General features: G+C 48.6%; 1 protein-coding gene across 1 annotated transcript in view; it reads left to right on the top strand.

The window, feature by feature from the left end:
- The window catches only part of LOC308634241 ((E2-independent) E3 ubiquitin-conjugating enzyme FATS), a gene marked incomplete at its 5' end in the record, with an annotated part of 217,664 nt that extends 207,174 nt beyond the window's left edge, over positions 1-10,490 (top strand). The window contains 3 exons of the mRNA XM_081267968.1: positions 6,448-6,511; positions 9,566-9,665; positions 9,751-10,490. Coding sequence (XP_081124094.1) covers positions 6,448-6,511; positions 9,566-9,665; positions 9,751-9,789 — 203 coding nt within the window. The 3' untranslated portion in view covers positions 9,790-10,490. The remainder of the gene's footprint in view (positions 1-6,447; positions 6,512-9,565; positions 9,666-9,750) is intronic.
- Between the last annotated feature and the right edge of the window lie 2,837 nt (positions 10,491-13,327).

Below are 13,327 nucleotides of genomic sequence, written 5' to 3'. Positions count from 1 at the left end.
GCTCATAACAATTCAACTTTATTGCATACAAAAACTCTAGTTTTTCTCCTCCTACCTCTCATGTTCTTTTTTTTGTTTTTGATGTCACAATGTACATATTTTATATTGTGGGTCCTTTAAATTGTTTTGGTTGGTTATTTTTAATAGTTTGTCTTTTAACCTTTCTACTGAAGATGTAAGCTGTTTACATACTACCATGACAGTATTAAGAACATTCTGATTTTGACTATGTATATACTTTTTCCAGTGAGTTTTATACTTCCGTAGGAGTCCTGCAGCTAAGTAAATTGCTTAAATTCATTTAACCTTGTTTTCCCTAAGCTTCTTTTACCTTGGAATGCTTTAATCTAATTCTTAAAAGCCTGTTTTGTGACATTGTTATAGGATTCTTTGTTTACATATCTACCAGGCTTTGCTAAAGAAAATCCAGCTGGAGTTTTAATTTGTCATTTTCCCCTAGAAATCTGGGACTGTGGGAAAGTGGTCTTTCTCTTTACCTGTTGTGCTTTGTTCTAGCAATGCCATAAAGTGATGGCTTGAGGGACCCAGGAGCCCCCGGGAGGTGTGGTGTGGTACCTATTTCCATCTGTGGCTGGAAGCTCACCCAGCAACTGGTCCTGCCCCGAGCAGTCTCCTTGTTGACCCCCGAAACTTATGACAGTGCCACTGTGCTGGTGCCTAGTCTTCTGAAAAAGAAGTGGCAGTCACGTTCCTTTTGGAAAGTGCATCACAAATGTCACCATGTGAAATGACTACAGAAAGGAGAGAATCCTATCAGGTGGGGGAAAGCCTGGCCCTACCTCTCAGCTGACAAAACGAAGGGAAGGAGCAAGAAGCTGCCAGTCTGATAACTTCACGGCAGTGGTAGAGCACTGCTGTCCCCAGCTTTGCCTTCCCGTGCAGCCGCTCACACTGTGACATGGGAGGCCTAAGGCCGGGGCCTGATGCTCTGAGACAGTGGCATGGAGAGGCTCTCTCAAAACAGGGTTTCCAGATTTATCAAGTGAAAATTTTGGATGCCAGGTTAAATTCGCATTTCAGACCAACAAGAAATAATTTTTGCATAAATGTGTTTCATGCAATAGTTGAGACATGATGATACTATAAAAAGTTTCATTGTTAATCTGAAATGCAAATTTAACCTCAAGGCTATGTGACCCAGGAAGACCTGGGCTATCTCCCAGCTTCTCTTATTTCCTTCTATCAAAGCCACAGTGGTCCTCAGCTGTGGGCAAACATCAGAATCAGCTCGCCTACACCCAGAATGCCTGGTGCAGAAGGCCTGGGTGGGGCAGACCTACCTGTGTCACAAGGTTGCAGGTGATGCTGAATGCTGCTGCCTCATTGACAGGGCACTCAGGTAGTGGCTCTGATTAGTGTCCCCATGGTGAGTGGTGCTGGTTAGTGTCATCCCTGTGGGAATGTTGTGTTCAGTGCCCTTGTGGGTGACACCGGGTTGTTTGTCAATGCCATCCGCTTCTTTCCAGTTTATAGAGTGCTCCCAAATGGCCCATTTTATAAATTCTTCCAAGAACCTTTAAGGCAGATCCTGTGCCCCAGCTAAGTAGAGGAGGACCAGGACTTCAGAGAGCTCGAGTAGCTTGCACCAGGGGCACAACACCAGGCAAGCCCAAAGAATCACCTAGGTACATCATACACGCTTAATGTTAGCTTACTAGCTCTCAGTTGTCTTATGTAAGCAGGAAGAAACTGAAGTTCCTGCCGTAATGAGTGAGGTCATTAAGAATTGGCGGGGGTGGTGGGGGGGAGCGGTCCGTAAATCCTAAGGGCTGGATGAAGCTGACCATTTCACAGCTGGATTTCCTTTGAGAAAACAGTGTTCTCTGTGTAGAAAATACTCTGTAGTGCTTTGCTGACCACTGCAGGGCTTCCTGGGGACTTGTGTCTTTTTGATAACGAATTGAAGCCCTTCAGTGGGGTTTACTTTGAGAGACTTGGTCCTAAATAGGGATCTGGTTTAGTGTAGAGTCTCGGATCCTGCTGACCCCAGCGTGAATGGAACTCGTGGTCAGTCTGACCTAGGCGCAGGCTGCCTTCCCAGCAGTACCCAGGGTGTGTGTAGGGTACCCATGGAGATCCTTGGACCTTTCTGACCCTCACTGGGTCTCTTGAGGAGTAGCCAGTCAACAGACACAAATGAGAAGCACCTCGTGCTCTCAGCCACAGGACAGAGTGTGAGTGGAAGGAGTAGGGAGCTGGGCAGGGGAGGGACAGAGAAGAGACTCCCATCCTCTGGGAGCTCCTTCCACTTGGGGAGAGCGGTCGGTAGACAGGCAGCTATAAACCAAGCCTAGACCTAGGGGAGCTGGAGAGAGAAGGGGGCCACTGACAGTGCTCATTGGTCCAAGAGTCAGGGCAGGAGAGATCAGGGGATGCAGCCATGTATCTCCAATGACCATTTTCGGCTCTAAGCCCAAGGACGGGTCTCTGTGTGCAGGAGGTGAGCTCTGTGCAAGGAGAATGGGTCACCCTTTCCTACCCGACACCCCCGCCACCATCACCACTGTACACATATACCTTGCTTCTTAACCTGAGTAAGCAAAAGAAATGGCCATTTCTGGAGACCCTCTGGGTTAGTTTTCATTTCTGAAGTCTGTATTCCTTCACCAGAAGGGTCAGAGTCTCCATGCATTTCCACACCATGACCTCCCCATCTCTCTCCTGTGACTGGATGGCAACTGGCACGCGCCATTGTTTTCATGTAAATGTCAGCACTGGCCTTCCTGACCCGTGGAGCAAGCTGCTCACTTCGTGCGACCATCAAGCAGGGACAGGATTCTGCTGAAGCTGGACGTGATTTTCGAGAAAGGAGAGTGTTTATCCAGCACAAGAGCCCATCAGAGGGAAGCAACCTGTGCGTCTTTGAGGTGCCTGTGTGTGGTGGAGTGCCTGTTCAGGTTCCTCGGGGCTCCTCAGTCCCAGGTAGACCACTCTGCTGTTGCTCGCATCGGACTTGTTGGAGGTTCCAACGCAGAGAGCTGAACCAAAACCAAGTGCACAGAACAGAATTTGAATCTTGACATTCGAATGTCACCCTAGCAGCCGCACAGTCAGCTGCTTATTGCTGTGAAATCAGTGTAATGAGCAGCCTAGCCGTCCTAGAAACACACCCCAGTTCCCCCTAAAACACCCCCATTTCTTTTCTTTTGGGGGAGGTGTAGACTCCAAGCCATTGCAGGAGCTGCTGAGTCGGTGTGTCTTGGTTTTGGAGTGTCTAAGGTAGGGGAAGAAGTGTCTCTGAGAGCTCGGAGTGACTACAGAAAACAAAGCTCCTGGGGGGGTGACCTCCTAAAGCCTACTGTGAACTCCATTATCGTCGAGGTCATTGCCCCAGGGGAGAGCAAAGCTTTGCAGTGGAGTGTGGACACTGGTTTCCAAGGGAGGAAGAGCTGCTGTCAGAGGATGCTGGCTGCTTCCTGGTGACTCTGACAGCTGTTTGAATGTGAAGGCCACCTGTCCCTGTCTGTGCACGTGCTTCGCAGACCCACATGCCACATGTCATGCATACCACATGTGTTTCTGGAGATTGACGGCTGTCGGGCCTTTGATTGTTCAGCAGCAGTCTCTCGTGGAGGCTCCGAGTCCCCTCAGAACCTGGTTGTCTGTTGACCTGGAAGCAGGCAGAGGCTTAAGGAAGCCTGGCCTCACCAGAGTCCGCTGACCGCAGGCCCTGTGGTTTGGGTCCAGTGAGGAGCCAGGTGCAAGGATTTTTTCTTTTTCAGGAGAAAAAGTTCCCTGAAATGTATAAATAGGTGACTTAGGGCTTCTCTCAGGGAAAAAAATAAAAATCACCCTCCATTTGAACAACAGTAGGAGGTAAGTGTGACTATAGTCTCACGTGGGAAGCTTTAAGGATGATCTCTAAAAGACCCCTAAAGCAGGCTGAAAATTATTCTCTCCAGTTACTTTCATTTTATTAAGGCAGAATTTAGATTAAAAGGGAATTGGGGCTGGGGATGTGGCTCAAGCGGTAGCGCGCTCGCCTGGCATGTGCGGGGCACTGAGTTCGATCCTCAGCACCACATACAAATAAAATAAAGATGTTGTGTCCACCGAAAACTAAAAAATAAATATTACAAAACACTCTCTCTCTCTCTCTCTCTCTAAAAAAGGGGGGGGGGGGTTGATGAGATTTCACTGAAAGGTTGAACAGAGCACACCACACAGGGTGGGTTTCCATGCCATGAAATGAGACCTCTGGGGCTGGGGCAGGTGGAGTGGTCCCGGCCACCTTCCTCCCACACCCAACCCCTCAGGCTGCTGGGGGACCCCTCTTTTTGGCTCTAGCTGTCTTGTGCTCTGGAGTCTCCCCAGCTCCCCTGCTGCCTGGTGGACCTGGCCACTCCTCCCTGAGGCTGCGTCTTTGGCCCTGGCTCTGAAAGCCCCTGTTAATCTGACTTTCAACCCAGGCTCTGAGCTCTCGGTCTTATTCATCTTTGTGTCCCTACTGCCTAGCACCAAGGAGATAAAAACTCAGCAATTGTCAAATGAATGTGTCGCTCACCCCAAGCCTGGAGTCATCTCCACTCATGTCTCCAGGCCCTACGGCTCTCTCTCTGCCTGTCCAAGGTAGATGAGTCCTGTGGCTGCACTCTGTGCCAAGTACTGCCATCTTTCACCCACCACAGGGCTGCGATTGCTGGCCCGGGCTCCCTCGGCCACTTCTGAGTGTGCGCCGCTCAGTTCCTGTTCTGAAGAGAGCCTGTGATCATCCACAAGCGGTAACAAGCAGATCTGCTTTAACACCACAGGCGGCTGTTCATCTCCCTTACTCCTAAGACACGCTCCTTAACAGATGCATCAAACTCGGCAGGGGGCAGGGGGCTCATGTTTTTTTTGTTGTTGTTGTTGTTTCTTAGAAATAAAACCAAAACGTAATTGTGGTATCGATACTGTAAAGAACAAACTGAAAAGAAAAAAGAAAATTTCAATTTCCAGAATAGGCTGAGTTGTGAAATCAAATGAAATTTGTGTGTCTTTTTAATCTCTTCCTGTCTGTCTACATTGAATTCACCCTAATCTTGAGTAGTTCTTGGGGAACCCCAATCCCACCTACCTGTCTTCCTTCGAGGTTTCTTGTCCCTCAATGGGAGTCCTAAATTCTCACATATTTGTTTACCCAAGACCCCAGCTGACTTAGATGACACTCCTTCCTGGGATTTTCCAGAGCACCTGTCTCTGCCTGGTCCTGTCCAGAGTGGAGGCTAGGGTGGGAGTCTGTGGCAATGTCACCTCCCTCCTTCTCTGAGAGTCTCCCGCCTTTCTAAACACGGGTGACGTTTCCTCTGGTTGTGACTATTCCTCTTTCTTTTTTCTCCCATCTCTCCTTTGAGGAGTGGGGTCATAACGTATGTTCAAACCACTGGGCAGGATGTGAGCTCAGCCACTGTGCTTTTTTCCATACTGTACATAGTTGTTGTGCTCAGAGGGGAAGGCGTTCCCTAGTCGCCCTGTCTCACCTTCTTTCATAGTCTGGGAAAATTCTGTATGTCCTGGAGCTGTCTTTGGTGGCTCCACTGGTCAGATGAGCAAGGGAGAAAGTCCTGGGCATGGGGAGAAATGAACGGAAATACAGCCCAGGGCTCCTTGGGTGGCTCCAGGGCACGCCTACTCTGCAGCTTAGCAAGGATCCTGGGCCACCTGTCTGCTTCTGCCAAATGATGCAGTGAGCTTGTCCATCTGGGTGTTCTAGGAAGCATGGCAGCTGCCCAGGTTACCCCAGGCCACAAGCACCCCAGGCTCGTGTGCCCCGCCCTTGGCTAATCTGTAGGGCTGAGTCTCTCTTGGGCATTTCAGACTTGTTTTCTGTTACTGCAAAAGAGTACATGCCATTAAAAAAAAAAATCATTTTTCAGTGTGCCGTATGTAAACCTCACGATGATCGTGATGTATTCTCACACTGAAGAACATTGAAGTACCACAGTGTTGTTGTTGTTGTTGTTGTTGTTTTGCCACTCTGCACTTAATCAAAGGCCACTAAGATACAGGGCTACGGTGTTGTCCATGACTCTTCTGACATTAGAAAAGTGGGTCGGTGGTTTTCATCTGGCAGAGGCTGAGCAGCCCGGATGGAAGACTGCAGGTGTGATGAGGTCTCCTGCTCTCAAAATGTCTAGGGCAGCTGGATGATTTCCTTGTCCTCAGGGGCCTTGAAAATCTAGTGGAATGAGTGGAATGGCCATGGACCCAGGACTGTGGCTGCAGGAAGCACCCAGAGGAGCGGTTAACACTGCACCTCAGGCCTTCACTGGCCACTCAGTGGTCAGCACAGCCATCTATGGGTGTGAGCCCTGCAGGGTTTGTCACAGGCTGTGGCTAAGAGGAGGAGAGTTCCAGGGAGAGTGCCAACTCCACCACTCCAGAGCTGTGTGATAACTCTGTACCTTCTGTAATTAATCATCTTTCCCCCCGCCTTTTTTTTTCCAGATAACTTGTTCAAACCCAAAGAAAGGTGCATTTCAGAGAAGGAGATGCATATGAGATCTAAAAGGTACCTGGTTATTATGTGACATGGGAGGAATTTGGGGAGGGACTTGGGGTGACATGACAGTGCTGACCAGTAAGGTCACTTTCTAGGTCCATGTTTAAGGTCTGAGGTCCTCTTGGCTGCAAATCTGAAAACACTGATTTAACTGAGCACAGCGGCAGGAGTGTGCCTCTGAATGCTCATCTGCTCTTGGAGAAACATAGAAAGGAGTGGTCTTTGACTCTGGACCAATCCAGTACTGGTCTCTGAGAGATCCCCTGCTCCGAGCTGGAATCATCGCTATGGGCTGGAGCCGTGTTGCTGCACCTCTGAAGGCGATTTCATGGAGGCCAGACGCTGTTTCTCCCAGGGTTTGACAGCACCAGAGCCTGAAAGACAGGATCCAAGCTGGAAGCCGCTGGAGCGTGGGAGCCAGTGGGGCCTTGGAGGGGCCACCAGCCGGCTTTCCTGGCGCTCTGGCTCTGGCAGGCTTGGCGGCCCCCGTTCAGCGAATTCTCCCTGTTCTGCTCGGCTGGACGTTTGCCAAGACTCCCACTAATTCTCACCAACCTGGTGCACACAAAAGCTGCCATTCTTCTAGAGACCTGGCCGCTTAACCAAAATGCTAAAGCTCAGCAGTGTTGGCCACATTCATGCAAGGACAGTCGTCAGGGCACAATAAAGCATCTGGCACGAGGAGGGATTATAATAATTAAATCAAACTGATAGTGCACTTAGAGACACCACTGAGATAGAAAGAATAACCCCACATACACTCCGGCCCCAAATCTCTGCTTTTACTGTGATTTTGTTGTTTCCCATGATAATTAGACCACTTTGATTGTCCCGAGGGAACACCTCTGTCAATAAGGAAATGAAAGCGACAAGAAGGTGGACCTTTGTATCAGAGGCCTGGTTCACAGCATTCTATCCAGGGTTTATAAAGGCTGCTGGGTTTGAAGTCATGCTGTTTCACAAGAACAAAGTTGTGTGTTCCTTCTGCCAAAAGCATCTAGTTTTCAATTTAGCAGGGGAAAAGTATAGCCAGATTCCTCCCCATGTGTGCGCATGTGCGCGCGCGCGCGCGCGCGCGCGCGCACACACACACACACACACACAATCCTCAACCCCAGACCCACTACTATGGAGCTTTGCAAATCAAGCAACTAAAATAATAGATCTTAAAGCAGCGTCAGTAGCAGAGTCTTGCTCCATCCTTTCATTAGGAGGAAACTGAGGCTCAAAGCAGACAGGAGAGCTGGTGACGCTGCACCCGGGTCGCTGCTCTCCCAGCTGGTCTCTGAAGGATTCAGCAATCTTGTTTCTCTCTGCTCTGTGAGACATGCCCTGGCTGGATGCTGGCCCTGGCTCACCTGGAGCTTTTCTTTTCTTTTTTTTTTTTTTTTTTTTTGCATTCTCTGTTATTAATTTTACTGTTAAATTATATTTTCAGTTGGAAAAAAATGAGACAATGGAGATAAAGCTCAAGTCCCCCACAACTCCTGCTCCCCTCGCAGCCTCCTCCCCAGCCCCAGCCCATCTGCTACAAAGACCTCAGTTGTATCTCCCTTCTCTCTACCTTGAAGTAGACTTCTGTTTGTTCACGAACAGTTACATGGTGTTTGACCACAATGGTGTCATACCATGTTGTCTCCACAGCTTGCTTTTCTCACAGTGTAATATGTCAGAGGACACAGATTGTCTTCCTTGCGGCTTTGACTCTAGGCAGAGTATGGCCCATGGGATGGGTAAGACCATGATGTATTTGGGGTATCTCTTTTAAGAAACTACTAGATAAGAAACAACCCAGGAGGGGTCTGTGAGTTTTAAACTCCTCAGTTGATTTGGATGGCCAGAGTCAGGAAGCGATGTCCGTGGATCTGTAGGACTTTCCACCAGGGAGATTTGGGACATGATAGCTCTTCCTTCTGATCCCCGAAGGGCTCCTTTCTGGAATCATGTTTGGAGTATTCAGGAATACATGAAGGATGTGTGTTCCCAACATTTCCCCACCCACCAGCAGCTTCATTCTGTCTAGTTGGGTGAGCGCTATGTAGAGGGTCAGATCAGAGACTGAGGTCTGAGTGCCAGCTCCCTGTGAGCCCGCAGCAGGGCTTCACCAAATCTCCTGGTAAATGAGGGCCTGGGTTCCTCATTTTTCTAACAGTGAGACGCCACCTGCCTCCTCCAGTGGTCATGTGGGTTGAGTTTACTCATGTCAAGGGGTCAGCCTGGTGCCTGGTAACTAAGATGTCACCTGCTGACACTGTTATCATCATTATCTTTGTACTTTGTTCTATAGTTTTGATAATGGAGCAGATTGCATTGGGCTTTCAAACATGAGAGAAAAAAGATATGTTAGCTGAGTGCCAAGTGCATGGCAACCAGCAGCTCTGGCTGCAGTGGCCCTGCTAGTCGGCGGGTTCTAGAAGCAATACTGGTTGACATGGGCACGGAAAGAGTTTCTGTTAGGAAAGAGGAAAGAAGTGGTGTCCCTCGGGCCCTGCCTGTAACTTGGGAACTCCCACTTTAACATAGGAGAAGGCCATAATGACTGTGCCCAGGATGTATTTGGAAGCAGCTTAATTAGACGTGCAGTCTCGTAAGAGGAGGCACACACACCTTTTGGCATGTTTGTTCCAGCATTGTGATTCCTGCCACTTCTATCTGTTCTGCCTTCCAAGTCTCTAGAAGGCAATCATTGGGTGGCAAAAAATTTAAAAAAAAAAGGTTTTTGGGGGCAAGGTTGAATAACACTCAGAATGCAAAGCAGAAGGTTTAGAATCCCCCGATTTACAAGTTACTTAATTATCCCTGAGGGTGGAGGGACAAGGGAAGACCTGGCCCCTCCAGCTTGGCTGTTGCACTGGCCCTACAAGTACAGAGACGAGCTGCTGTCCCCGGTGTGGAGCTGTTCTGGGGACGGTGGGGAAGCCTTCATGTTGGCATCTCCCCATGGGAAGGAAGCCCATGTGCCTAGTCTTTTTTTGAAGTGTCAGAGGCTCTGACAAGGCAGGATGCTCTATGCCCAGACACAAGCTCTGCTACCATCCAGAATGTTCTCTGTGTCTGTTTCAGAATCTATAATAACTTGCCAGAAGTTAAAAAGAAGAAAGAAGAGCAAAAGAAAAGGGTTATCTTGCAGAGCAACAGACTCCGAGCTGAAGTCTTCAAAAAGGTAACGGCTCGTGCCAGCAGGTATGAGGCGTGTGGCCCAGAGCCGTGAACATGCACTTGACATCTCTGTTTCCCCATCTCTCCAGCAATTACTGGACCAGCTCCTTCAAAGGAACGCAGTCTGACCTGGGCTGCCCTGCTGACCACAACCTGGACCTGGGAAGACTTCAAACACTGGATAAGCCATTAAACTTAGCATTACCTTCACAACATGAAAACACGTATTTTACTTTTGATTTTTTTTTCCATAAAGGAAAGAATCACTTCCTGAATGACCCAAACAGACAGCCTGAGGAGCTAGGTCAGCAGTCTTGCAGGGATATTGACTCCATGGAACCCGCTAGTCTTTGTCCCCTTCTTTTTTTTTTTTTTTACTTCCGAATTTTATCTTTGTGTCTAGGGCTTCTTCCGGCCATTTTCACCAAGCAGATGGGCCTTATACACTCAAGTGTGTTTTGGTTTCTGGGGGATTTTTTTTTTTCAAACAAAATTTCTAGGACCAAAATCCATCACTTTTTATATACAAATCCCAACATCTGCCAATTCTTGCAAAATCCAAAATGGGGGTCCTCACAGCATGTTTTAAAACATGCACCCTTAATTCCAGAGACTGCAGAGAGAGCAGACTGCCTCCCTCAGCTGCCCTCTCTCTCCCCAGCCCCCCACAGCGCCTGACCTGGCTTAGCTAGAGTCTGTTTCACCGGAAGCTGAGGCAGAATCAGCTGATAACTCTGTAGGAACATCAGTGTTTTCTGCACACGCACCCCTTCCTCAAAAGCTGTTTTGTTAAAGTGGCCTAACAGCTCCAACTCTGCTATTTGTTTTTCCAAACACAATGTCCAGTATTTATAAATGTATTCAGGAAGTTAAGAAAAGCTAGTTTTTACAGCAAAAAGGAAATAAATGCAATTATTCAAAAATTCAAGTGTTTCTCTCTTACGTATGCTGATCTGGATTGAACAGTGGCGACAGGTTAACAATGTGTGAAATGTCTTTGTTGGGACCCCAGGGTGACACCCTCCTCCTCTGCCCCCTCTGGCTACCATGGAAGTCCTTGGCTTCCAGATGCCCCATGGGAGAAAATCCCTTCCAGAGACCTTGTACAAGAGAAAAGAGAAAACTGCTGGGAGCAAGATTTAGGATCCTAAAGCCCCCCAGACTCGCCAGGAGTACCCCCAGGAATGAGAGAGAAGTTTTGAGGATGCAGCAGGACCCCTCTGTCCCTTTCCCATGGTGTCAGCCTCCCTGTCCGACCCTCTATGGCACATAGGATGCCTGTCCATTCCCTGTTCACTAGCCAACTGCCTTCGGAACTGCACCACAGGGTTCTCCCCGACACCCTCCTGCTCTGCTCTGCCCATACTCACTCTGCTTGACCTCCCTCCCATCCATGAGAGGCTAACAATGATAGCAGGAGCAAGGCTCGGGAGCCCGGCACCCGGTCTGCAGCCTTCGTCAGGGGCATCAGCCAAGATCCAGGAAGGAACCCACAGGGCAGTTTGAGAAAGTTTAATGCACTTATTAACCACACAGAGGACGGGCACCATGAGAAGTTGAGACACCTCCAAAGAACACAGGTAGGACACCAGGTGAAAGGAGTAGTACTACCTCTAGAAAGTCCCCCCCCGCCCCGGGCGACGGTAATGGTGTGGTTCAGCAGATAACAGAAGTCTCTGTGCTGCTGTAGACATGGAACTTGTTGAAAACCCACCTTGTGGAACTTGCCAGAAACCTGCACAAGGAGCAGTCTTCTCTGTGGCCATCTGCTCTACCACCAGCTCAGGAAGGCCAGTGAGTGTGCACTGCAGGGGCCTGGCTGAGCTAAGCAGAACCCAGAAAGCAGTGCCTTCCTATCCTGCAGTCTCTCTCTCGCGCTTCCTACCAAAAGGCTGACCACTGTGCTAGCAGGCAAAGCGAGATCATTCAGAGGGCCTGGATGCATTTTAAAAGAGCAGGCAAAAAGGGTGAATTTGGAGGTGACAGAATACAATCAAGAGCTGGCACAGTAAGACATTTAACCTTGCTTCAGTTTCCTCAACTGCCAGATGCAGAGAATTATAGTGCCTCCTTCCCAGGGTTGCTATGGAAACAGAGTGAATAAACCTGAGTGGAGTGTGTGGCAGGACCCTGGCCCCAGAGCACACCTGGGAGTATTTGTCCGTCATGGGCAAAGTTGGGAGGAGGAGCAAGAGGCCGCTGGCTCTTCATCCCGGAACCCCTCGGGGTGAGGAGCCTTGGAGGCCACAGAGCTCACAGCCTGGCTGCAGCTGCAGCCAGTGTACTAGCGGGTGCTTGGCAAAGGTACCTCACCCTGCTGGTGCTCGTCTCACCATGGGGATCATTTCAGCCACACAGCTAGCTCTCGGTAAGGTCAGTTCTGTTTCCTTGAACTATTAGACTCTCCCAGGATGCTACACTCAAGTTTGCCTCTTAAGTGCTTTTTTAAAAAAACATTTTAAGTCCATGACATTTAAGGACAGTTTTTCCTAGCTAATGTGGCAGACTCACCTTTTCTTGCTTTTATTGAGTACCTTCAGAGAAGCTTTTCCTAACCATTTAAACTCAGGACCCAACCACTTACAGACTCTCGTGTGACACTTTTCAAGAAATAAATTTATGTCCACTAACATTTTTAAAAGAAAAATACCTAGAGGGAACCAACTTTGAAACAGAGTCCCGAAAGAGCTTGTCCTCCTTTGCAAACCTGTTGCAGAGTCCTAAAGTCAAGAATGATACAAGTCAACCTGAGATTAAATACATTGAAAAATGTGCTTCTGGGGACAGCCCCTAACCAAGTGCCTGAGGTGGCGTGTTCACCAGGAAGACACACAGTCTGGTTTGAGCTGGTCTTGCCTCTGGACAGCCAGCTTAGGGCAGGCGAGATGTTAAAGTTTGGTTTCCTATTGAACTGACTTTTCCCATTGTTGTAGAAATTGCTTTTAATGCTGACAAGTGAATTTTAGTGCCAGCATTTCTTCTCTGTTGTAATTAGGTTATAACAAGAATATAATCATGTAATAATATGGAAGTAAAGGCCTGAGGAGTCAAAACAGCCATCCCTTATATCTCTCTTAGGAATTGGTCACCATTTGCTGGATTCTTAAAAGACTTCGGGAAAGACTTGTAAAATTTTAATGGAATTTACCACTTTAACTTCAATAAACAAATTCTGTTCTGGAATTGATTTATCTGCATCTGAGGATATTTGGTTCTGGCATGGAAAGAGGTCCTCAACAATTCAGCAGGTAGCTGGGGCTAAAGACCTTCAGCTGAGCTTAGACAAGGTAAGATTGGAATCACAGGGATGTCCCAGTGGTGACAGCACCAGGCTGTCTCCATGTGGTCGCCATGACTTCAGGTTGAAGCAGAAATTCCTGTTTTGGTTATGTGTCCTCTCTGCCAGCTGGTAATGGAATAATGGAAAAACAATCACTTTGGTTTTGCAGCCAGCGTCCACTGCCAGCCAAACTTCCTGGAAGTTGTGTGCGCCTGGGTGAGTCAGCAGATGCCGGCTCAGACGCAACAAGGCTCTTTGGAGGAGCTATTTGTGAAACAGGCAGTCGTGGGAGAGTGCTTGGAAAGTCCATGTCTCATGCAGTTCTCCCGTTTCAGCACTTGGTGAAAAATCGCGGCAGTGGAGCTGGCCTCTGAGCGCATCAGATG

The sequence above is a fragment of the Spermophilus citellus genome (genome assembly GCF_964194105.1).
Source record: "Spermophilus citellus genome assembly, chromosome: 15".
Classification (NCBI taxonomy): Eukaryota; Metazoa; Chordata; class Mammalia; order Rodentia; family Sciuridae; genus Spermophilus; species Spermophilus citellus.
Note: the sequence above shows the minus strand (reverse complement) of the source record. Positions and strands in the feature narration are given on the sequence as shown.